Raw genomic sequence first — 25,915 nt, forward strand, 5'->3', positions numbered from 1 at the left:
AATGGGGTTGGTCTGGATGCTCTTTGGGTGCCCCTTCCAAACTCAATGACGATAGATATGCAGCGCAGTCTCCTCCTTTGGCGATTTTTAATACAGAGGCTGGATGGCCATCTGTAAGGACTCAGGAGAGATCAGATTGTGTTTCCAGAAGAGATGGCCATTTGTCAGGAAGGGTTGGATAGTGTTTCCAGAATGGGGTTGGTCTGGATGCTCTTTGGGTACCCCTTCCAAACTCAATGACGATAGATGTGCAGCGCAGTCTCCTCCTTTGGCGATTTTTAATACATAGGCTGGATGGCCATCTGTCGGGACTCAGGAGAGATCAGATTGTGTTTCCAGAAGAGATGGCCATCTGTTGGGAGGGATCGGGTTGTGTTTTTGGAATGAGGTTGGACTGGATGCCCTTTGGGTGCAACAGGGAAGAAAATGTTTTTAAGAAACAAGACGTGACATGTAGAGGTCATACAAAGTTGAAGCCTACATAGGAAGTAGTTGTGGTTAAGCCAAAGGTTGTGGTTAAGCGTAGAGTCTGCAGGTACAAGAAGGTCAAGGGAGGGGGGGGCAGCATGTGTCAGCACAGCGATGGTTCGTAAAAGATGGAATTAACATCCCTATTATTATTATTATTATTATTGTTATTATTATTACTATTGATTGGTCCCCTGCTTCTCTCATTTGCAGCTACATCTGGTCCTGGCTTTGTTCCTGGCCTGGAACGATTCAAAACACATGGAGCGAACGACCTTTGTGCTGCACTTCTGATAACCGATGCTGCCTGTGTGCAGATGTGGCTCCTCTTTGGCACGGCTCAGCTATTCAAATCTTCTGGTTCCCAAGGGTTCTCGGCAAAGGGAAGTGCACCGCGACGGACGCGCATGACATGCTTCGCTGCCTGCCGATCCATACACTGCGGCCTTCCTTTGACTCGTTGGCAGTCTTTTCTTATTATTGTTTGGAGACATTGATCTTTGCGGCTTGGAAATACCATTTCCAAGGAGGATGGAGAGCGAGCAAGGCCGCTTCCATGCGCGGCATGTGCGGCACCTGCCTCCGGTTTGATGCATGCCCTTTGAGTCTGTAGGAGCCTTGCCTCACTCTTCCTTCCTTCCTTCCTTCCTTCCTTCCTTCCTTCCTTCCTTTTCTTTCTTTCTCCTTCCTTCACTCCATCTTTCTCTCTTTCTTTCTTCATCCCATCCTTCCTTTCCTTCCTTCCCTCTCTCTCTTTGTTTTCTTCCTTCCTTCTTCCCCCCCTTCATCCTTCCATCTTTCCCTTTTTCTTTCTTTCTCCTTCCTTCCTTTTCTCTTCTTCCTTTCTTCTCTTTCCTCCTTTATCCTTCCTTTCTTTAGTTCTTCCCTTCCTTCCTTCCTCCATTCCTTCCTTCTCTTTTTCCTTTCTCCCTTCTTCTTCCTTTCTTCCGTTCTTCGCATCCCTTTTTCTTCCTTATTCCCTTTCTTGCTTTTTCCTTCCTTCCTCCTTTCTTTTTCCTTCCTTTTTTCTCCTTCTTTCCTTCCCTCTTTCCATTTTCCCTCCCTCCCTCCCTTCCCTTCTTCCTTCATTCTTCAACCTTCCTTCCTTCCTTCCTCCTTTCCTTCCTCCATTCCTTCCTTCTTTCGTCTCTTATTCCTCCCTCCCTTTCTTGCTTTTTTCCTTTCTTTTTTCTCCTTCTTTCCTTCCCTCTTTCCCTTTTCCCTTCCTCCCTCCTTCCCTTTCTTCCACATTTCTCTTTCCTTTCTTCCTTCCTTCCTCCATTCCTTCCTTCCCTCCCTTCCTCCTCCCCCCTCCCTTCCCCCCTTCTTTCCTTCCTTCCTTCCTTCCTTCCTTCCTTCCTTCCTTCCTTTCTTCCTTCTCCTCCCTCCCTCCCTTCTTTCTCTTTTTCCTTCCTTCCTTCCTTCTTCCCTTCTTCTTCCTTTCTTCCATTCTTCCCTTCCCTTTTTCTTCTTCCTTACTTCCTTCCCTCCTTTCCTCTTCCTCCCTCCCTCCCTTCCTTCCTCTTCCTCCCTTCCTCCCTTCCTCTCAGGATGGGCCAGGTGGCCTGGCGGGCGCTCTGCCTCTCTCTCTTTGACTACAAGACGGAGAAGTACGTGATTGCCAAGAACAAGAAGGTGGGCATCCTCTACCGGGTGGTCCAGCTCTCCATCATGGCCTACGTCGTTGGGTAAGGCTCCGCCGGGTGCTCAGTCTCTGCGGGGAAGTCAGGGTGGCCACGGCAAGGGATGTGGGCACAAGCGGAACATGAGCCAAGGGTGTGACGCTGCGGCAGAAGAGGCCAAGGCCATCCTCACTTGCATCCATAGGAAGATAGCTTGACAATAGGAATATATATGAGTGAACGTGAGCCGAGGGTGTGACGCTGCGGCAGAAAAGACCAATGTTTCCAGAATGAGGTTGGACTGGATGCCCTTTGGGGTCCCCTTTGAAAATCAATGAGAGTGAGTTATGTGTTACGTGGAATCTCCTCCTTTCGAAGTTCTTAATGCAGAGGCTGAATGGCCATGTGTCGGGAGGGATTGGATTGTGTTTCCAGAATGGGGTTGGTCTGGATGGCCTTTGGGAGCCCCTTCCAAACTTAATGACCATAGATTATGTGCGATGGAGCCTCCTCCTTTGGAGGTTTTCAACACCAAAGCTGGATGGCCATCTGTCAGGAAGGCTCGGATGGTGTTTCCAGAATGGGGTTGGTCTGGATGCTCTTTGTGTGCCCCTTCCAAACTCAATGACGATAGATTATGTGTAGCGGAGTCTCCTCCTTTGGTGGTTTTTAATACAGAGGCTGGATGGCCATCCGTCGGGAGGGATCAGATTGTGTTTCCAGAAGAGATGGCCATCTGTTGGGAGGGATCGAGTTTTGTTTTTGGAATGAGGTTGGACTGGAGGCCCTTTGGGAGCCACTTCCAAACTCAGTGACGATAGATTATGTGCAGCGCAGTCTCCTCCTTTGGTGGTTTTTAATACAGAGGCTGGATGGCCATCTGTTGGGAGGGATCAGGTTGTGTTTCCAGAATGGGGTTGGTCTGGATAGCCTATGGGAGCCCCTTCCTAACTCAATAACAGTGGATTATGTGTGGCAGAGCCTCCTCCTTTGGAGGTTTTCAATATCAAAGCTGGATGGCCATCTGGCAGGAAGGGTCAGATGGTGTTTCCAGTTTGGAGTTGGTCTAGGTGGTCTTTGGGTGCCCCTTCCAAACTCAATGAGAGTAGATTATGTGCAGTGGAGCCTCCTCCTTTGGAGGTTTTTAATAGAGGCTGAATGGCCATCTGTCAGGAAGGGTCGGATTATGTTTTTGGAACGGGGTTGGTCTAGATGCCCTTTGGGTGCCCCTTCCAAACTCAGTGACAGTAGATTATGTGCAGCTGAGCCTCCTCCTTTGGAGGTTTTTTTTTTAATAGAGAGGCTGGATGGCCATCTGTTGGGAGGGATCAAGTTGTGTTTTTGGAATGAGGTTGGACTGGATGCATTTCTGATCCTTTTCATTTCTGTGTGTCTTTTGGTCCAATGTGTACGTTAATTGGCAGTGCCAGGCGTTCTGCCGCATTGCAGCCAGCAGGTGACTCCCAATTGACCCTGAAATGTTTTAAAAAAGGACCTAATGCCATTCAAAAGCTATATTTTCCCTCTGGATGACAGCTGGCCATCTGTCTTGTGAGGTTAAGTGCACGCCTGTTTGATTTGCATTTGCGGTCAGTTTGCTTCTGTGTCACCTGGGGGGGGGGGGACCCACAAACAGTGGGGACTGATGGCTTAGCACGACTGGACTGCCGGAAGCTGCTGCTCAGTTTCTGTTGTTGTTGTTGTTGTTATTGTTATGTTGATGGCTGATAGGAATGCATTAGTCCTAAGGGAAAGAGTTTAGTTCAGTGTATATAAATACAAGGAGATACAGACAAGTAAATATATTATTTAGATAGATAGAGACTGATACACACACACGCACAATATTTTCAATATAGGTTGAATAGATAGATATTGTGTATACACACACACACACATACATTTTCACTATAGATCAGATGGATAGACATAGACATACAATATTTTCACTATATATAAGATAATGTATATATATGTATATAGAGACACACAGAATATTTTTACTTCCTCCCTCCCTCTTTTCCCTTCCTCTCTCCTTCCTTCCTTCTTTCCATCTCTTTCCCCTCCCTCCCTCCCTCTTTCCTTTTCCTTCCTTCTTTCTTCTCTCCGTCTTTTCCTTTCCTCCCTTCCTCCGTTCCTTCCATCCTCTTTCCCCCTGTCTCTTTCTTTCTCCTCCCTCCCTCCCTCCTTTCTTCCTTTCCTCCTTCCTTCCATCCATCTCTCTTTTCCCTCCCTCTTTCCTTTCCTTTCCATCCCTCTCTCATTCCTTCATCCTTGCTGCCTTCTTTCCTCCCATCTCTCCCTCTTTTCCCTTTCTCTCTCCTTCCTTCCTTCCTCCCTTCCTTTCTTCCTCCCTCCTTCCCTCTTTTCCCTCCCTCTCTCCTTCCTTCCTCCTTTCCATTTCTTTCCCCTCCGTCCCTCTTTCCTTTCCTTTTCCTTCCTTCTTCCTTCTCTCCCTCTTTTCCTTTCCTCCCTCCCTTCCTTCCATCCATCCCCTTTCCCCTCCCTCCCTCTTTCTTTCTCCTTCCTTCCTCCTTCCTTTCCATCCATCCATCTCTCTTTTCCCTCCCTCTTTCCTTCGCTCTCTCATTCCTTCCTGCCTGCTGCCTGCCTGCCTTCCTTCCTTCCTTCCTTCCTTCCTTCCTTCCTTCCTTCCTTCCATCTCTCCCTCTTTTCCCTTTCTCTCCTTCCTTCCTTCCTTCCTTCCTTCCTTCCTTCCTTCCTTCCATCTCTCTTTTCCCTCCCTCCCTCTTTCTTCTTTCTTCTTCCCTCCCTCCTTCCTTTCCCCCTTCCTTCTATTCATATTTCCCCTTCTACCTTCCTCTTTCCTTCTATCCCTCCCTCTTTCCTATCCCTTCCTCTTTCGCCTTCCTTTCCACCTTCTTCCCTCCCTCCCTCTTTCCTTTTACTTCTTCTTTCCCTTCTTCCTTTCATCCATCTCTTTCTTCCCCTTCTACCTTCCTCTTTCCTTCTATCCCTTCCTCTTTCTCCGTTTCCCCCGTTCTTCCTTCCTTCTCTCTGTTCCGTCCCTCCCTCTTTCCTTTTTCTTCCTCCCTTCCTCCCTTCTTCCTTCCGTCATCCCTCCCTCCTTCCTTCTATACCCCTTCCCTCTTTCCTTTCCTTTCCTCCCTCTTCCCTCACTCCCTCTTTCCATCCTCTTTCCTTCTATCCCTTTTTCTCCTTCCTTTCCTCCTTCCTTCCTTCTCTCTTTTCTGTCCCTCCCTCTTTCCTTTTTCTTCCTCCCTCCCTTCTTCCTTCCTTTATCCCTTCCTCCTTCCTTCTATACCCCATTCCCTCTTTCCTTTCCTCTCCTCCCTCTTTCCTTTCCTTCCTCTTTCCTTCTATCCCTTTTTCTCCTTCCTTTCCTCCTTCCTTCCTTTTCTCTTTTCCGTCCCTCCCTCTTTCCTTTCCTCTCCTCCCTCCTTCTTCCTTCCTTCATCCCTTCCTCCTTCCTTCCATCCCTCCTTCCTTCTTTCCTTTCCTTTCCTCCTTCTTCCCTCCCCCCTTTCCTTTTCTTCCTCCCTCCCTTCTTCCTTCCTTCCTTTCTTCATCCCTTTCTCTTTCCTTCTTCTTCCTTCCTTCATCCCTTCCTTCCTTCCATCCCTCCTTTTCTTTCCTCCTTCTTCCCTCCCTCCCTCCCTCTTTCCTTTCCTTCCTCTTTCTCCTTCCTTCCCTCCTTCCTTCCTTCTCTCCTTCATCCCTTTCTCTTTCCTTCTATCCCTCCTTCCCTCTTTCCTTTCCTTTCCTCCTTCTTCCCTCCCTCTTTCCTTTCTTTTCCTTCGTCTCGCCTTCCCTCCTTCCATTCCTCCCTTTCCTTTCCTTCCTCTTTCTCCTTCCTTTCCTCATTCCTTCCTTCTCTCTTTTCCCTCCCCCATCTTTCCTTTTTCTTCCTCCCTCCCTTCTTCCTTCCTTCATCCCTTTCTCTTTCCTTCGATCCCTCCTTCCTTTCCTCCTTCCTTCTTTCTCTTTTTCCTCTCCCCATCTTTCCTTTTTCTTCCTCCCTCCCTCCCTTCTTCCTTCCTTCCTTCCTTCATCCCTCTTTCCTTCTATCCCTCTTTCCCTTCCTCCTTCTTCCCTCCCTCTTTCCTTTCCTTCCTTTCCTAATTCCTTCCTTCTCTCTTTTCCCTCCCCCATCTTTCCTTTTTCTTCCTCCCTCCCTTCTTCCTTCCTGCCTTCTTTCCTTTCTTCGTCCCTTTCTCTTTGCTTCTTCTTCCTTCATCCCTTCATTTCTTCCATCCATCCTTCTTTTCTTTCCTCCTTCTTCCCTCCCTCCCTCTTTCCTTTCTCTTTCTCCTTCCTTTCCTCCTTCCTTCCTTCTCTCCTTCATCCCTTTCTCTTTCCTTCTATTCCCCCCTTCCCTCTTTCCTTTCCTTTCCTTTCCTCCTTCTTCCCTCCCTCTTTCCTTTCTTTTCCTTCCTCTCTCCTTCCCTCCTTCCATTCCTCCCTCTTTCCTTTCCTTCCTCCTTCCTTCCTTTGGCAGGTGGGTCTTTGTGGCCAGGAAGGGCTACCAGGAGGTGGACGCCTCCATCCAGAGCTCGGTCATCACCAAGGTCAAGGGGGTGGCCTTCACCAACTCCTCCGGGATGGGAGAGCGCCTCTGGGACGTGGCCGACTACGTGGTGCCACCACAGGTAGGCCACGCAGGACCAGAGATGGTGCTTAGCATGCTGTGCAATTTTTACATTACTAAATGTTATTATTATATTATATATTACAGTATTATATATTATTTTATATTCTTATTACAATTTTACATCATATCATGATTTATTATATTTATTATATTTATTATATATTATAGCATTAGATATTATTGTACTTTATATTCTTATTATATGATTTATTTTATGTATTATATTATAATTGGTTATTTATTACATTTTATATTTTTATTATTATTAGATATTGTATTTTATATTATTGACTGTCATTATTTATTATAATATTATACTATATATTACAGTATTATATATTATTATTGAATTTTATATTCTTATAATTTTATAATTACAATTTATTATATATATTATATTTAGTATATAACATAAAACAATAACATAATAATATAATATATAATAATATAATAATATAATATATAATAATAATATAATGATATAAAATGATATAAAATGTAACAATTATTTGTGTTATATTTATTTTTATATTTATTTTTATTATAATTATAAATATTATAATTAGTATATAACATAAAACAATAATGTAATAATATAGTATATAATAATATAATGATATAAAATGTAACAATTATTTGTATTATATTTATTTTTATTATAATTATAAATATTATAATTAGTATATAACATAAAACAATAACGTAATAACATAGTATATAATAATATAATGATATAAAATGTAGCAATTATTTGTATTATAATTTGATATTATATATTATTAGATACTGTTATTGTATGTTATATTGTTATTATAATATTCTTATTATTTTATCATTATAATCATATCATAATTTATTATATTTATTGTATAATATAAAACAATACAATAATAATGTAGTATATAATAATATAATATGAATTGTAACAATGATTTGTATTATATTTATTTTTATTTATTATAATTTTATATTATATATTATTAGATATTATTGTATTTTATATTGTTATTATAATGTTATGTTATATTCTAATATTATATAATAAAAATTATAATAATATCATAACATTACATATGATAATAAAATAAAATAATAATGATAATATAATTATATAAAATATAAAAACATTACATCAAATTTTAAAAAAACAAAAGAAAGATTAAAACACCAATAGAAATAACTGGTAAATGTAATTATGTTTATTATCGCTACATGCCGCTTTTTTCCCTCTCTGAAATTGGTGAATGGTAGGTAAAAGAAAATAATATAAAAATAATACTATTTGAAAATAATATTATTTTTTCTCCCTTTGGTTCCTTCTTATTTAGGGTGAAAGCGTCTTCTTTGTCATGACCAACCTTATCGTCACTCCGAACCAGTGGCAGAGTACCTGCCCGGAGGTATGTTGCGTTGCTTCTCACAGTAAACAACAACAACAACAATGTCATAGCCCAAAGAATGACGGCAAGTCCCTTTAGGCCATGTTATCAAAGGGAAGTTATTGAGGGCAAAAAGTGCATAGAGGAGGAAAGAGTGAAATAATAATTATGATGATAATAGTAATAATATTAAAACAATATTGAAGTTATCATTAAAATTAAATTATTGTGTAGAGGGAATGAAATAATGAGCTGGCTGGCACAACCTGGGGATCACAACCAGACACAGTGAAGACATCTGCCCTTGCGCTGTGCTATTCTGCTGCTGAGTACGCATGCCCAGTGTGGAACACATCTCACCACATTAAAACAATGGATGTGGCTCTGAATGAGACATGCTGCATTATCACAGGGTGTCTGCGCCCTACACCACTGGAGAAATTACACTGCTTACCCGGTATCGCACCACCTCACATCCGCCAGGAAGTAGCAGCCAATAGTGAAAGGACCAAGGCAGAGACATCTCCAGCTCATCCCCTGTTTGGGTATCAGCCAGCACGTCAACGACTTAAATCAAGAAATAGTTTTCTAAGATCTACAGAGACACTCGCTGGAACACCTCAGCAAGCGGGAGTCCAAAAGTGGCAGGCTCAAACCCAGAAGCTCAATCCATGGCTGATACCAAATGAGAGACTCCCTCCTGAGCACACAGAAGACTGGGCGACTTGGAAGGCACTGAACAGACTGTTCTCTGGCACCACGAGATGCAGAGCCAACCTTCAGAAATGGGGCTACAGGGTGGAATCCACGATATGCAAGTGTGGAGAAGAGCAAACCACTGACCACCTGCTGCAATACAACCTGAGCCCTGCCACATGCACAATGGAGGACCTTCTTGCAGCAACACCAGAGGCACTCTCAAGTGGCCAGATACTGGGCAAAGGACATTTAATCAACTACCAAGCTTGCAAACTTTGTGTTTTGTCGGTCTGTTTGTTTGTTTTGTTAAAAATGTAATACAACTGTCTGGTTGCTCCTGATACGATAAATAAATAAATAAATTATTATTAGTATGTATTATTGATCATTGACTATTACTGATAGTAATTGACTTTTGATTATTTTAAATTATTGTATCAACGATCAAGTATTGACTTTATTATTATTGATAATTAATATTAATATTTGTCTATTTCCCCTCTCAACAGAGTGCTGGCATTCCAGACGCCCTGTGTTATCATCAGAGTGACTGTCCTCGGGGCGAAGCCGTCATTGCCGGCAATGGTAAGGGGCATTTCCGATTAGTTTCAGTGACTTTTCCTGTCTTTGTTGCATCCTGATAGATATTGCTTGTCCATGGGAATTGTATAGTAAACCCAGCTCTATCCCCCCACTGATGAAACACAGACTGGGTTTGAAGGCAACAGACGGAGGTTATTCACTTTCAGGCCTGAAAGGATGTCTGATGCAGAGCCTGAACTCTAAAGGAATTGGACATTGGAATTGGACCATACAATGCACTGCAAGACGTTTTATCCCCGTTGAGAGTCATTCAAAAGACCCACGCCCTCCCCTGATTGGCTCTCATTGGCTGGGGACTACCTGTGATGTCAGAAGTGGGTGGAGTTTCCCTTGTGGCGGGAAAAATGGAGCATTACCATTCGTCCATTCGAAGCTGGAGCCATTCACAAAGTCTGACCAGGCCTAATCATATGGTTTAAGGCTATGTAAAGATGGTTTCTAACTGGGATTTTTAAAAAATACCGTTTATATTTAACGCTGTTTTAATGTTTGCACATTCAGTTGTATGCCAATTCTTTTTATGTTAAGTTTCCTGTGGGAGAGATAAAGCAGAGTATAAATAAATAATAAAATAGTAATAATAAAATAATAAATAGTAATAATAAAATAATATAATATAGAGTAATATAAAATAATATTTAAGCCGCTTTGAGTCTCCTGTGGGAGAGATAAAGCAGGGTATAAATAAATAATCAATAGTAATGATAAAAATAAAAATAAAATAAATAATAATAATAAAATAATATAATATAGGGTAATATAAAATAAAATAATATTTAAGCCACTTTGAGTCTCCTGCGGGAGAGATAAAGCGGGGTATAAATATAATCATGATGATTATGATAATAATAAATATATAAAATATAATAATAATATAATATTTAAGCCGCTTTGAGTCTCCTATGGGAGAGATAACGCAAAGTACAAATAAATAATAAATAGTAATAATAAAATAAGATAATATAGAGTAATATAAAATAAAATAATATTTAAGCCACTTTGAGTCTCCTGCGGGAGAGATAAAGTGGGGCATAAATATAATAATGATGATTATGATAATAATAATAATAAATATATAAAATATAATAATATAATATTTAAGCCGCTTTGAGTCTCCTGTGGGAGAGATACAGCAGAGTATAAATAAATAAATAATAGTAATAATAAAATAAATAATAAAATAATAGTCATAATAAAATAAAATAATATTTAAGCCGCTTTGAGTCTCCTGTGGGAGAGATACAGCAGAGTATAAATAAAAAAATAAAATAAAATAAAATTAATAAACATAAAATAAAATTAAAATTAAAAATAATAAATAGTAATAATAACATAATATAATATAGAGTAATATAAAACAAAATAATATTTAAGCCGCTTTGAGTCTCCTGTGGGAGAGATAAAGCGAGGTATAAATAAATAATAAATAGTAATAATAAAATTGATAACAATAAAATAAAAATACAAAATAAAAGAATAAATAGTTCTGGCCCAACATATCTATCCGAACGTATCTCGGCCTATCAGCCCACCAGGACCCTAAGATCTTCGGGAGAGGCCCTACTCTCTATCCCACCTGCTTCACAGGTGCGGCTGGCGGGAACGAGAGACAGGGCCTTTTCTGTGGTGGCCCCGCGGCTTTGGAATGCCCTCCCTGTAGAGATAAGATCAGCCTCCTCGCTGATGGTATTTCGAAAAAAACTGAAGACATGGATGTTTGAACAGGCATTCGGCTAATCCGGTGCGACGAAGTTTCTGATCATGGACTGGCAATCACAGACAACGAAATTGGATTATGATTTTAATTAAGAGATGCTTTGGTCTGTATTGGTGGCCCAATACTGTGTATTGTATATGTACTTGTGTTTTATATTTTTAATCTGAATATTGTTGTTTTTAAATGTTGTAAACCGCAATGAGTCGCCGATTTAGGCTGAGATATTAGCGGTATACAAGTATGCTAATAAATAAATAATAATAATAAATAGTAATAATAAAATAATATAATGTAGAGTAATATAAAATAAAATATTTAAGCCACTTTGAGTCTCCTGCAGGAGAGATAAAGCGGGGTATAAATATAATATAATATAATATAATAATAATATAATCTTCAAGCTGCTTTGAGTCTCCTGTGGAAGGCCTTGAATGTTTGCCATAGATGTGTTCTGTGATCCACCCTGAGTCCCTTTTGGGGTGAGAAGGGCAGAATATAAGTACTGTAAATAATAGATAAATATAAATATAATAATAATACTAATAATAAGAGTCTGTGATAGGATGCCCAGGTAAGGATAAACATTGGAAAAAGTAATTTGGTTTTGGATGTTTGGTCCCATTAGAAAATACATAAGGGTGATGTGTGTGAACTACAACACCCATCATCCTCTGTCATTGCCTCTAAGTATTGGTCTTAGTGTGCGTGCACGTGTTTATATGTGGTCCAGATCCATCTTTGGATCTGATGGAATTTGGGATCAGCTTGGGGATCTCTTCTACTCCTTAAGGCTTTTGGACCGGCAGATGATGTATCTATCTATCTATCTATCTATCTATCTATCTATCTATCTATCTATCTATCCTTCCTGCGTCTCTTTAGGGGTGAAGACGGGGCGCTGCGTGAAGGAAGGAAGCAGCCGGAGCGGGACCTGTGAGATCCTGGCCTGGTGTCCCCTGGAAGAGAAGAAGAGCCGGCCCAAGTAGGTCCCACGTAGCCTCCCGTTCATATCTATCTATCTATCTATTTATCTATCTATCTATCTATCTATCGTTCCAAGGTTGCAATGCAGGACACGACTCTGTGTGGACGTTCTCTTCCAAAAAGGCTTTATTTCAGTTCCACTTCCACCAGAGGCCCAGGATAGATAGATAGATAGATAGATAGATAGATAGATAGATGATAGACAAATAGATGGATGGATGGAAAGATAGATAGATAACTGATAGATGACAAACAGATGGATGGATGGATGGATGGATAGATAGATAGATAGATAGATAGATAGATAGATAGATGATAGACAGACAAATGGATAGATAGATAGATGACAGATAAACGGATGCATGGATGGATGGAAAGATAGATGATAGACAGACAAATGGATGGATAGATAGATAGATGACAGACAAATGGATGGATAGATGACAGACAGACAAATGGATGGATAGATAGATAGCTAGATAGATGACAGATAAACGGATGGATGGATGGATAGATGATAGACAAACAGATGGATGGATGGATACATAGATAGATAGATGACAGACAGACAAATGGATGGATAGATAGATAGCTAGATAGATGACAGATAAACGGATGGATGGATGGATGGATGGATAGATGACAGACAAACAGATGGATGGATGGATACATAGATAGATAGATGATAGACAGACAAATGGATGGATAGATAGATAGATGTCAGATAAACGGATGGATGGATGGATGGAAAGATACGTAACAGATAGATGGATGGATAGATATATGATTGATAGACAAATGGATGGATGGATGGATTGATAGATAGATAACAGACAGACAGATAGATGAATGGGATGGATGGATGGATGGATAGATGGACGGACGGACAGACGGACAGATGGATGGATGGATGAATGGAGAGATAGATGACAGACGGGCAGATGGATGGGTGGATAGATGGATAAATGAGATAAGCAGATGAATGGATAGATAGATGACAGACAAACAAACAAATGGATGGATAGATAACAGATAGATGGATGGATGGAATGGATGGATGGATAGATAGATGGATAGAAAGGTAGATAAATAGATGGATAGATAGATATAGATAGATAGATAGATAGATAGATGATAGATAGATGGATTCGTAGATAGATATGTTGATAGATAGATGGATGGATAGAGAGATAGACAGATAGACATAGACAGATCGATAGACAAATAGATACGTGGGTGGATAGAGAGAGGTGATAAACAAACAGAGATGATAGGCAGAAGAGAGGTAGATAGAAATAGAAAGATAGACAGATGATAGAGATCAACGGATGGATGAACAGATAGATTGATAGATTGAGAGAGAAGATAGAGACAAGGGGAGAGTGGTAGAAAGAGAGAGATCTGTGACCAAAGTTGGAGCCCGGAACCCCTTCCCATTCATTTGTGTTGAACTCTCTTACGAGGAGATAGGAGAATGAACTCCTTTCCTTCCTTCAGGAAACCTCTCCTGGCCAACGCTGAGAATTTCACTGTTTACATCAAGAATTCCATCCGTTTTCCCCGCTTTAAGTTCTCCAAGTAAGTCCTACGGCTCTTCTGTTTTCAAGGAGTGGGGTTGGGCTTTATAGTGTCATAGCAGCAACCGTAATAGAATTGTAATAGTAGTAGTCGTTGTAAAGACGTGTGTACCCGCCTCTTGTTTTCCTGATGGCAGGACCAACGTGCTGGAGACCAAGGACGGCAACTACCTGAAGGGCTGCCGCTATGGGCCTGAACACCCCTATTGCCCCATTTTCCCTTTGGGGGATCTCGTCCGATGGGCCGGGAGTGACTTCCAGGAAATGGCCTCCGAGGTGAGGAAGCAAGGAAGGAAGGACGGACGGACAGGTGGAAACAAACGTGTGGGGCCTTCCGCCCGGCTTTTCAAGGGGCAATTCCAGACAAGCATCCATTCCGCTTCATTCTTGTTATTAATTACACCCCACTCATTCATCCGTGTTCTATTATTATTAATTATACCTTGCTCATTCCTCTCAGTGTTATTATTATTATTATTTATACCCCACTCATTCCTCTCAGTGTATTATTATTATTTCCCATTCATTCCTCTCTGCATTCTATTATTACCATTAACATTATTAGTTTATTATTATACCCTGCTTATTCTATTATTATTATTATTATTATTATTATTATATATCCCTCATTCCTGTTTATTATTATTATTATTATTATTATTATTATTATATATCCCTCATTCCTGTTTATTATTATTATTATTATTATTATTATTATAATATATCCCTCAATTCTCTCAGCATTCTATTATTACCATTGTAATTATTATTTTATTTATTATACCCTGCTTATTCCTCTATTATTATTATTATTATTATATACCCCTCATTCCTATTTATTATTATAATAATTATTATATTTCACTCATTTCTCTCAGCATTCTTTTATTATTATCATTATAATAATTATTTATTATATCCTGCATATTCCTCTATTATTATTATTATATACCCCTCATTCCTGTTTATTATCATTATCATCATCATCATGTCTCACTCATTCCTCTCAGCATTCTATTATTACCATTAACATTATTATTTTATTTATTATACCTTGCTTATTCCATTATTATTATTATTATTATTATTATTATTATTATTATTATATACCCCTCGTTCCTGTTTATTATAATAATAATAATAATAATAATTATTATTATTATTATTATTATAATATCTCACTCATTTCTCTCAGCATTCTTTTATTATTATCATTATAATAATTATTTATTATACCCTGCTTATTCCTCTATTATTATTATTATTATTATTATTATATACCCCTCATTCCTATTTATTATCATTATATCTCACTCATTTATCTCAGCATTCTATTATTATCACCGTTATTATTATTATTATATTTATTATACCCTGCTTTTCCCTCTCAGTATCCTATTATTATTATATCCTGTTCATTCCTCTGCATTCTATTATTATTTATACCCGGTTCATTCCTCTCAGTATATTATTATTATTATTTCCCACTCATTCCTGTTCTATTATTATTATTGTTATTATTATTATTATTATTAATAATACCCTGCTCATGCTTCTTAGCATTCTATTATTATTATTATTATTATTATTATTATTATTGGCACAAAACACAGTATGTCACAGCAAATGAGATCTATATGCTGGAGTATTATTAATATTAATAAAAATATAATATTATTTATAACACCCTACTTATGCCTCTCAGGATCCATATTATTATTATTATTATTATTATTATTATTATTTATACCCTACTCATTCCTCTCAGTTAAATTATCATCATCATCATCATTAATTTATTATACCCTGCTCATTCCTCTCAGTATTCTATTATTATTATTGTTATTATTAATTATTATATCCCACTCACTCCTGCTCCATTATTACCATTATTATTATTACTAGTATTATTATTATTTATTATTATTATACCCGGCTCATTCCTCTCAGTATTCCACTACTACTACTCCTACTCCTACTCCTACTCCTACTCCTACTCCTACTACTACTATTATTATAGGGCGGTGTGATCGGGATCCAGATTGAGTGGAACTGCGACCTGGACCGGGCTCCTTCTCATTGCAACCCACAATATTCCTTCACCCGCCTGGACAACCGCTTTGCTGCCAAATCCATCTCCTCCGGGTACAACTTCAGGTGAGGAACCTAGCAAGGAGCATCCCCAATTGGCCGCACCACTTGGATAAGTGGTAGGGAGGGCCCCATAGGAACCATATCAGCCGGCAAAGGTTCGGAAAGGTCAGGTCAGCCCGGTGGGACCACTGTTGAATTGATCGCCAAAGTGGGTAAGAAAATAATAATAATAATAATAATAATAATAATTAGAATCATAATAAATAGGTAGAGAAGTGGAGGGTAATAATAATAATAATAATAACAACAACAACAACAACAACAACAACAACAACAACAACTGGGAGAGAAGAAATGGGCATCAATATAATAATAATAATAATAATAATAATAATAATAATAATAATAGGGAGAGAAGTGGAGGATAATAATAATAATAATAACTGGGAGATAATAAATGTGTATAATAATAATAATAATAGGTAGAGAAGTGGAGGGTAATAATAATAATAATAATAACAACAACAACAACTGGGAGAGAAGAAATGGGCATCAATATAATAATAATAATAATAATAATAATAATAATAGGGAGAGAAGTGGAGGATAATAATAATAATAATAATAACTGGGAGATAATAAATGTGTATAATAATAATAATAATAGGTAGAGAAGTGGAGGATAATAATAATAATAATAACTGGGAGAGAAGAAATGGACATCAAAATAATAATAATAATAATAATAATAATAATAGGTAGAGAAATTGAGGGTAATAATAATAATAACTGGGAGAGAAGAAATTGGAATAATAATAATAATAATAATAGGTAGAGAAGTGGGGGATAATAATAATAATAATAATAATAACTGGGAGGGAAGAAATGGGTATCAAAATAATAATAATATCCAGTAAAGGTGGTCCCAGTGGTGACTGGCACACTGGGTGCAGTGCCTTTGGTACGTGCTGCTATAATAATAATAATAAATGATAATAATAATCATCATCAATACAGTAGACATCCATAGGATTGTCGAAGGCTTTCATGGCCGGGATCACTGGGTTGTTGTAGGTTTTTCCGGGCTATATGGCCATGTTCTTTTCTCCTGATGTTTCGCCTGCATCTATGGCAAGCATCCTCACTACCTCACTACCCCATATACTGGGTAATAATAATAATAATATTATAGTAGACATGCGTGGAGATTGGTAGATACTGGAATAATATTAGTAATCATAATTATCATCATCCATGGGATTGGTAAATGCTGAATTAATAATAATAATATTAACAACAACAACAACAACAACATCCATCGGGTTGGTAGATGTTGGAAGAATAATAATAATAATAATAATAATAATAATAATAAGATCCATAGGATTGGTAGGTGCTGCTATAATAATAATAATAATAATAATAATAATAATACTTGGCGCAGTGCCTAAAGACCTTGGCCTGCACTGAAAAACAATTGGCGCTGACAAAATTATCTGTCAGCTGCAAAAAGTCACCTTGCTCAGATCTGCACACATATTGCTGGCTGTGGACTAATCTTGTTATATATCTAATAATAATAATAATAATAATAATAATAATGGGAGACAGTGGGAAAGGCACTTCCTATAATTAATTTCGGATGCTTTTGCGACTCAGGTTTGCCAAATATTACCGGGATGCGTCTGGTGTCGATTTCCGCACCTTGATCAAAGCCTATGGGATCCGCTTTGATGTCATGGTCAACGGGAAGGTGAGGCTGATGTTTTTAATTGACGGAGGCCATGACAGTCACCACCACACATACACACACAAACACACACACACACACAGATAATTTGGATCTTTCTCGAATCTTTCAGGCAGGGAAGTTTAACATCATCCCAACGATCATCAACGTAGGATCAGGCCTCGCCTTGATGGGTGCGGTAAGTGAGATCATGTCAGATCATTCACTCAAACACACACACCAACACACAATCGTCTTTATTTCTAAACAACTGGGATTTCTTTTCCTAGGGAGCTTTCTTCTGCGACCTGGTGCTGCTTTACCTCCTCCGGAAAAGCAATTTTTACCGAGGCAAAAAATATGAGGAAGTGAGGTATCTATTATTATTAATTTTATTATTATTATTTGTAGTATTAAATTATACTTATAACATATTGACATTATTTGAATATATATATATATATATATATATATATATAATTTTATTTATATTATTTTTATTATTCTTATAGTTTATTATTACATATGTACACACAAACACAACATTTATATATATATATAATATATATATATATATATAAATTTATTGGTATTTGTATATACAATTTTATTTATATTATTTATATTATTCTTTTATTATTAATTTATTAGTTTATTATTACATATATACACACAAACACATTTTTATTATATATATATATATATTATTTATATTTTATTATTCTTATAGTTTATTATTACATATATACACACAAACATAACACACACACACATATATATAATTTATTGATATTTTTTGAATATATATGTATAATTGTATTTATTATTCTTAGTTTATTATTACATTTATACACAAACATACCATTTATATATATAATTTATTGATATTATTTGAATATATATTTAATTTTATTTATTTTTATTATTTTTAGTTTATTATTATTAAATATACACACAAACATATATATATATATATATATATATATATATATATATAATTTATTGATATTATTTGTATATATATATAATTTTATTTTTATTATTTTTATTATTCTTATAGTTTATTATTACATATATACACACAAACATAACATATATATATATATATATATAATTTATTGATATTATTTGGATATATATGTAATTTTTATTATTATTATTCTTAGTTTATTATTACATATATACACAAACACAACATTTTTATTATATATAATTTATTGATATTATTTGTATATTTATATAATTTTATTTATATTATTTTTATTATTCTTATAGTTTATTATTATATACACACAAACAGAACATATATATATATATATATATAATTTATTTATATTGTATATATATATATATATAATTTTATTTATTATTCTTAGTTTATTATTACATATATACGCAAACAACATTTTTATTATACATGTATACATATATAATTTATTGATATTATTTTAATATATACAATAAAATATATTGATATTTTCATTATTCTTTTTGTTTGATAATTATTATTTATTTATTTATTTATTTATTTATTTATTTGATGCACTTATTAACCGCCATTCTCAGCCCATAAGGGCGACTCATGGCGGTGTACAGTACACATAAAAGACAATTACAAAAAAGCCAGTTTCAACAACATATAAACTATACAACAATTACAGACTACACTAAACATCCGCTTCGTCTCTTAGTGGAATCATAGCCAGTCTCATATTCCTTGTTCCATTCCAGTTCTCATTATTACATAGATATACACACACATATTTTATTACAATTGTTATTATTTAATTATATATATAATTTATTGACATTATTTGATTGATATATATATATATATTATTCTTTTAGTTTAATTATTATTACATATATATATACACACACAAAACATTTTATTATTGTTATTATTATTATTCTAGATATTTTTTATTATTAGTGGTTATTTTATTTATTTACATCCCGAGATGTAAGATGAAACATTGCCGAATGGAGTGTTGACTCCTATTCTTCTCTTTCTTTTCTTTTCTTCTCTTTCTTTTCTTCAGGAAGCCTCTCCCCGAAAGCAACGTCAATGGGAACCAAAGTTCTGACTCGCTCTCCCGCTTGGATCAGCTCAGATCAATGCAAACCATTGAGACTTAAAGGAGGCTTTGCTCTCTTCCCTTTTTTTTTTACAACAAAATGCAAAAAAATTAAAAATAAATCCATATATGTATATATGAATCAATATATATAGATATTTCGGAAGATCTTGGTCAAGTCAACCAATGGGTTGAGCTGGATTATTTTTGCAACAGAGGCAACCCAAACCAACGAGAAACACAGAGGAATAATACCATTCGGGAAAATGTGAATAATAATTATAATAATTTGCCTTGCAATTTTTTCTGCCATTTGTTTGAATGGGAGCGACTTCAGATGAACTCTTGCACTTTGGAAAATATTCATTGCCATATTATTACGATCATCATCTAAGGGAAATGGACTAGATGGCCTCTGGGGTGCCCCCTAACTCTTACGACTCTATGAAGGCATTGGGAATAGCCAGACATTACTCGGCTGCCTCTTTACCTCCTTGAATCTGCGTTTCCTTTTGGCCATCTGTCGGGAGGGCTTTGAAGCTGCTTTGGATGCATGAAGGCAGAAGAAGGGCTGGACTGGATGCCCTTTGGGACCCTTCTCAACTCTTGGGATTCAATGAAACCTTGCCAAGAAAACCACGCACACACACACATGTTAAAAATTACCTTCTTGTTTCTCAGGTATCTTCAAAATCCCAATGAGCAAAAATAATAATTAAATAGCCATTTGCTTCTACAGAAAAGGGCTGTCCCACGCAAACGTCGTCTCAAATGGTAAACCAGCTCTGGAAACATGGAATCGACTCAAAATCCTCTAAATCATAACAATAATAAAAATGTTATTCCAGCATATACCAAACCCCAGGGGTATTATGAGTCTATTGCATTATTATTATTTGAAACACAACAAGATGAGTCCACAGCAGACACTCTCCTGGCTGTTGTATTGGATATTATTATTATTGTTGTTGTTATTATTATTATTATAAACAGAAGATGTCCACAGCAAACACCCTGCTGGCCATTGTATTGGATTGCATTATTATTATTATTATTATTATTATTATTATTAGAAACACAACAAGATGAGTCCACAGCAGACACCCTGCTGGCTGTTGTATTGGAACACATTATTGTTATTGTTGTTGTTATTATTATTATTATTATTATAAATGTTGTAGGTTTTTCAGGCTCTATGGCCATGTTCTAGAAGCATTCTCTCCTGATGTTTTGCCTGCATCCCATTGTGTTTTGGACTAGATGCCCTTTGAGGTCTCCTCTGGCTCTAGGATCCTTCGATGGATAGAGCTCTGGGTGATGTATTATTTACATTGTGTTTAGGCTGAACGCCCTTTGAGGATCTCTTCCAAGGGACTATTTACATTATGTTTAATGAGGTTTGGCTGGATACCCTCTGGGGGACTCTTCCGACTCAAGGATCCTACGGTGGATAGAGGAACTATTACTCACACCAAGAGATTTCCCATTGTATTGGACTGGACGCCCTTTGAGGGTCTCTAGGATGCTATGACAGATCAAGAAAGAGAGCAACTACTCACACACCAAGCGATTTCCCATTGTGTTTAATGAGCAGGCTGGACTAAATGCCCTTTGAGGGTCTCCTCCAAGGGTCTATTTACATTGTGTTTAATGAGGTTAGCTGGATGGCCTTTGGGGGCCTCTTCGGACTCTAGGATCCTACGGTGGGTAGAGGGAGAGAGCTACTACTCTCACACCAAGACATTTCCCAGTGTGTTTAATAAGCAGGCTTGGTTGACGGCCCGCAGGACGGGTTCGGCCCGCGTTTCCGGCTCCGGTGTCCTAATAGACGTGGACCATGCCGTAAAGGAAGGTCCAGAAGAGGATGTAGGTGAAGAGTCCGCCAATGAGCCCGCCGGTGAAGAGGGGCCGCCGGGACTTGAAGAACTTTCCCCAGCGGCGCCCGGCCTTGAGGACGAGGAGCAGCGAGAGCAGGAGCGAGGCCAGGAAGTAGAAGACGAAGCCGTGCAGGGCGGTCAGGCCCAGGATCCCGGCCGTGGCGCCCGAGAGGGCCGAGACCGACGTCCGGCAGTAGTCCAGGATGGCCGCGTTGCCCCGCACGGCCCCCTCGCTGATGAACTGCGGACCCTCCCGCCTCGACATCGCCACTGCCCCCGACATGGCGCCAACGCAGAAGGAGACGGAGACAGAGAGAGGCCTGTTGGGAAGAGAGAATAATAATATATATTATTTTTACATTCATTATTGTTAGTTTACTATTACACACAAACATATATATATACACACACGTAGAGAGGCCTGTTGGAGAGAGAGAATAATAATGTATATTATTTTTACATTCACAGAAAATATTATTATTAGTTTACTATTACACACAAACATATATATACACACACAGAGAGAGGCCTGTTGGAGAGAGAGAATAATAATATATATTATTTTTACATTCATAGAAAATAATATATATTATTATTAGTTTACTATTACACACAAATATATATATATGTGTATACACACACACACACACATAGAGGGAGGCCTGTTGGAGAGAGAGAACAATAATATATATTATTTTTACATTCATATAAAATAATATATTATTATTATTAGTTTATTATTACACATAAATATATACATACACACACGTAGAGAGGCCTGTTGGAGAGAGAGAATAATAATATATATTATTTTTACATTCATTATTATTAGTTTACTATTACACACAAACATATATATATATATACACACACACATAGAGAGAGGCCTTTTGGAGAGAGAATTATAATATATATTATTTTTACATTCATATAAAATAATATATATTATTATTAGTTTACTATTACACACAAATATATATATATATACACACACATAGAGAGAGGCCTTTTGGAGAGAGAGAATAATAATATATATATTTTTACATTCATATAAAATAATATATATTATTATTAGTTTACTATTACACACACACATATATATACACACATAAAGGCCTGTTGGAGAGAGAGGAGGCTTCCAACCATTCACATTCGTAGAAAATTATTCACAGTGTTATTGGTTTAATTACTATTACACACATACACACACATATATATATGGCCTGCCAGACAGAGATTCCAACCATTCACAATAATAGAAAATAATATAGATTATTATTGGTTTAATTACTACTGCACACACATACTTAAACACATACACACATAGAGACCTGTTGGAGGGAGAGAGGAGGCTAGCAACCACCCATATTCGTAGAAAACAATATACATTATTATTAGTTTAATTAATATAATTTTATATATAATTTAGCTGCCCCAAGTCCCTCTGCGGAGGTCGAGATAGGATGGGGTAAAAATGCCAGAAATAAATATATAAATACCATTTAATTATAGATTATTATTTTTGTTATTACATATTAGTAATAATAAAAATACATATTATTTTATACATATATATTATATTATATTATATAATAATACATATTATATTACATTATAATACATATTATATTATAATACATATTATATTATATATTATATTATATATTTTATACATATTATATTATACATATTATTTTTAATAATTACATATTTATTTATTTATAGTATTTATATACTGCCTTTCGCACCCCTGGGGGGACTCAAAGCGGTTTACCCATAAATAATGGCAAAATTCAATGCCTTACATTGGGCACCGATACGGTGCCAGTACAAAGAATTACAATAATAAAACCACAATTAAACATAAATCATAATTAAAACAATACATCAGCAAGCACTAAAACAATAAAACATATATATATATATATATGATAGTTTATCTATCTATATATAAATTTATGCATATTATTTTTATTATTCTTTGAGTAATTGTTATGATGTGTATATATTATTTTGCTTACATACTATTAATAATATAAAAATAATAAAATAAATAATATAAATAATGCTATATAATTAAATATAATTGCATATATATATGTGTGTGTGTGTGTGTATGTGTATACATATATATATGAGGTACAGTGGGTTGAAGTGGTGAGCTGCTGAACTTGCTGACCAAAAAGTTGCAAGTTCGAACCGGGGGAGCGGCATGAGCTCCCACTGTCAGCCCCAGTTCCTTCCAACCTAGCAGTTCGAAAACATGCAAATAAGAGTAGATCAATAGGTACCACTTCAGCAGGAAGGTAACAGTGCTTCATGCAGTCATGCTGGCCACATGACCTAGGAGGTGTCTACAGACAATGCCGGCTCTTTGGCTAAGAAATGGAGATGAGCACCACACCCCAGAGTTCGACACAACGAGACTTAATATCAGGGGAAAACCTTTACCTTTACCTTTACTATCTATCTATCTATATACACACACACATTTGCACTGAATCCCCCTTGGGATTGGGAAGGGTGTAAGAATGTGATAAATATGGATGAATACATAATGGGTTGTTGTGAATTTTCCTGGCTGTCTGGCCATGTTCCAGAAGCACTCTCTCCTGACATTTCACCCACATTTCTCGCAGGCATCCTCAGAGATTGTGAGGCCTGTTGGAAACCAGGCAAGTGGGGTTTCTATATCTGTGGAATGATGTCCAGGGTGGGAGAAAGAACTCTTGTCTGTTTGACAATGAATGTTGCCATTGGCCACCTTGATCAGCACTGAATGGCCTTGCAGATTCAAAGGCTGCCTGGTTGCTGCCTGGGGGTGGAACCCTTTGTTGGGAGGTGTTAGCTGGCCCTGATTGTTTCCTGCTTGGAATGTCCGTTTTCTGAATGTTGTTCTAACCCAGGCAGGAAGTTGATTAGCACTGATTGGCCTAGCAGCTTCAAAGCCTGGCTGGTTGCTGCCTGGGGGGACACGACCCTTTGTTGGGAGGTGTTAGCTGGCCCTGACTGTTTCCTGCCTGGAATGTCCGCTTTCTGAATGTTGTTCTAACCCAGGCAGGAAGTTGATTAGCACTGAATGGCCTAGCAGCTTCAGGGCCTGGCTGGTTGCTGCCTTGGGGGACACGACCCTTTGTTGGGAGGTGTTAGCTGGCCCTGATTGTTTCCTGCCTGGAATATCCATTTTCTGAATGTAGTTCTAACCCAGGCAGGAAGTTGATTAGCACTGAATGGCCTAGCAGCTTCAAAGCCTGGCTGGTTGCTGCCTGGGGACACACGACCCTTTGTTGGAAGGTGTTAGCTGGCCCTGATTGTTTCCTGCCTGGAATGTCCGCTTTCTGAATGTTGTTCTAACCCAGGCAGGAAGTTGATTAGCACTGAATGGCTTAGCAGCTTCAAAACCTGGCTGGTTGCTGTCTGGGGGGGGGGGGGGCTTTGTTGGGAGGTGTTAGCTGGCCCTGATTGTTTCCTGCCTGGAATATCCATTTTCTGAATGTTGTTCTAACCCAGGCAGGAAGTTGATTAACATCGAATGGCCTAGCAACTTCAAGGCCTGGCTGGTTGCTGCCTGGGGGCGGAACCCTTTGTTGGGAGGTGTTAGCTGGCCTTGATTGTTTCTTGCCTTGAATTAACATTTTCTGAATATTGTTCTAAAACAGGCAGGAAGTTGATTAGCACTGAATGGCCTAGCAGCTTCAAAGCCTGGCTGGTTGCTGCCTGGGCGGAACCTATTATTGGTAGGTGTTAGCTGGCCCTGATTGTTTCCTGCCTGGAATGTCCGTTTTCTGAATGTTGTTCTAACCCAGGCAGGAAGCTGAATAGCACTGAATGGCCTAGCAGCTTCAAAGCCTGGCTGGTTGCTGCCTGGGAGGGGCCCCTTTGTTGGGAGGTGTTAGCTGGCCCTAATTGTTTCTTGCCTCGAATTAACGTTTTCTGAATGTTGTTCTAACCCAGGCAGGAAGTTGATTAGCACTGAATGGCCTGGCAGCTTCAAGGCCTGGCTGGTTGCTGCCTGGGGGGACACGACCCTTTGTTGGGAGGTGTTAGCTGGCCCTGATTGTTTCCTGCCTCGAATTCCATATTTTCTGAATGTTGTTCTAACTCCTCCGAACAAAGGATTTCCCCCGAGGCAGGAAGCAACCAGGCTTTGGAGCTGCAAGGCTATTGAGTGCTAATCACGTTGGCCAATGGCAACTTTCACGCTTGCCTCAAGCAGACAAGAGTTCTTTCTCCCACAGATACACAAAATCCAATTTTCCTTACCTTTTCCTATTTCCTTTTCCCGTCAAATCACCACAAACGAGGATTTTCCTTCAGCCGCCTTTACCGGAAGTCCGCAGTCGCCGCCATCTTGAAAAAAAGTGATACCAGTGACGTCAGCACCTCTCTTCCGGCCATAGGGAGAGAAAAACGGCCTTCTTTCGTAGCACTTCCGGCAAAATGGCGTCGGGACGG

At 37.8% G+C, this 25,915-nt stretch overlaps 2 protein-coding genes across 2 annotated transcripts; one reads left to right on the forward strand and one right to left on the reverse strand.

The window, feature by feature from the left end:
- The first annotated feature begins 1,866 nt into the window (after positions 1-1,866).
- Positions 1,867-20,326, forward strand: P2RX5 (purinergic receptor P2X 5). The gene is made up of 12 exons (XM_067472120.1): positions 1,867-2,156; positions 6,571-6,721; positions 8,052-8,123; positions 9,311-9,386; positions 12,004-12,103; positions 13,603-13,683; positions 13,820-13,958; positions 15,703-15,839; positions 17,436-17,529; positions 17,639-17,704; positions 17,796-17,878; positions 19,548-20,326. Exons 1-12 carry the CDS (start codon positions 2,020-2,022, stop codon positions 19,642-19,644), a joined length of 1,233 nt encoding a protein of 410 aa, XP_067328221.1. The 5' UTR covers positions 1,867-2,019; the 3' UTR covers positions 19,645-20,326.
- Positions 20,327-21,149: 823 nt separating this feature from the next.
- On the reverse strand, positions 21,150-25,824 carry EMC6 (ER membrane protein complex subunit 6). Its single transcript, XM_060756839.2, has 2 exons — positions 25,724-25,824; positions 21,150-21,780 (listed from the first exon to the last, which is right to left on the reverse strand). Exon 2 carries the CDS (start codon positions 21,741-21,743, stop codon positions 21,405-21,407), a length of 339 nt encoding a protein of 112 aa, XP_060612822.1. The 5' UTR covers positions 21,744-21,780; positions 25,724-25,824; the 3' UTR covers positions 21,150-21,404.
- Between the last annotated feature and the right edge of the window lie 91 nt (positions 25,825-25,915).

Source organism: Anolis sagrei, chromosome 11 (genome assembly GCF_037176765.1).
Source record: "Anolis sagrei isolate rAnoSag1 chromosome 11, rAnoSag1.mat, whole genome shotgun sequence".
NCBI classification, from domain to species: domain Eukaryota; kingdom Metazoa; phylum Chordata; class Lepidosauria; order Squamata; family Dactyloidae; genus Anolis; species Anolis sagrei.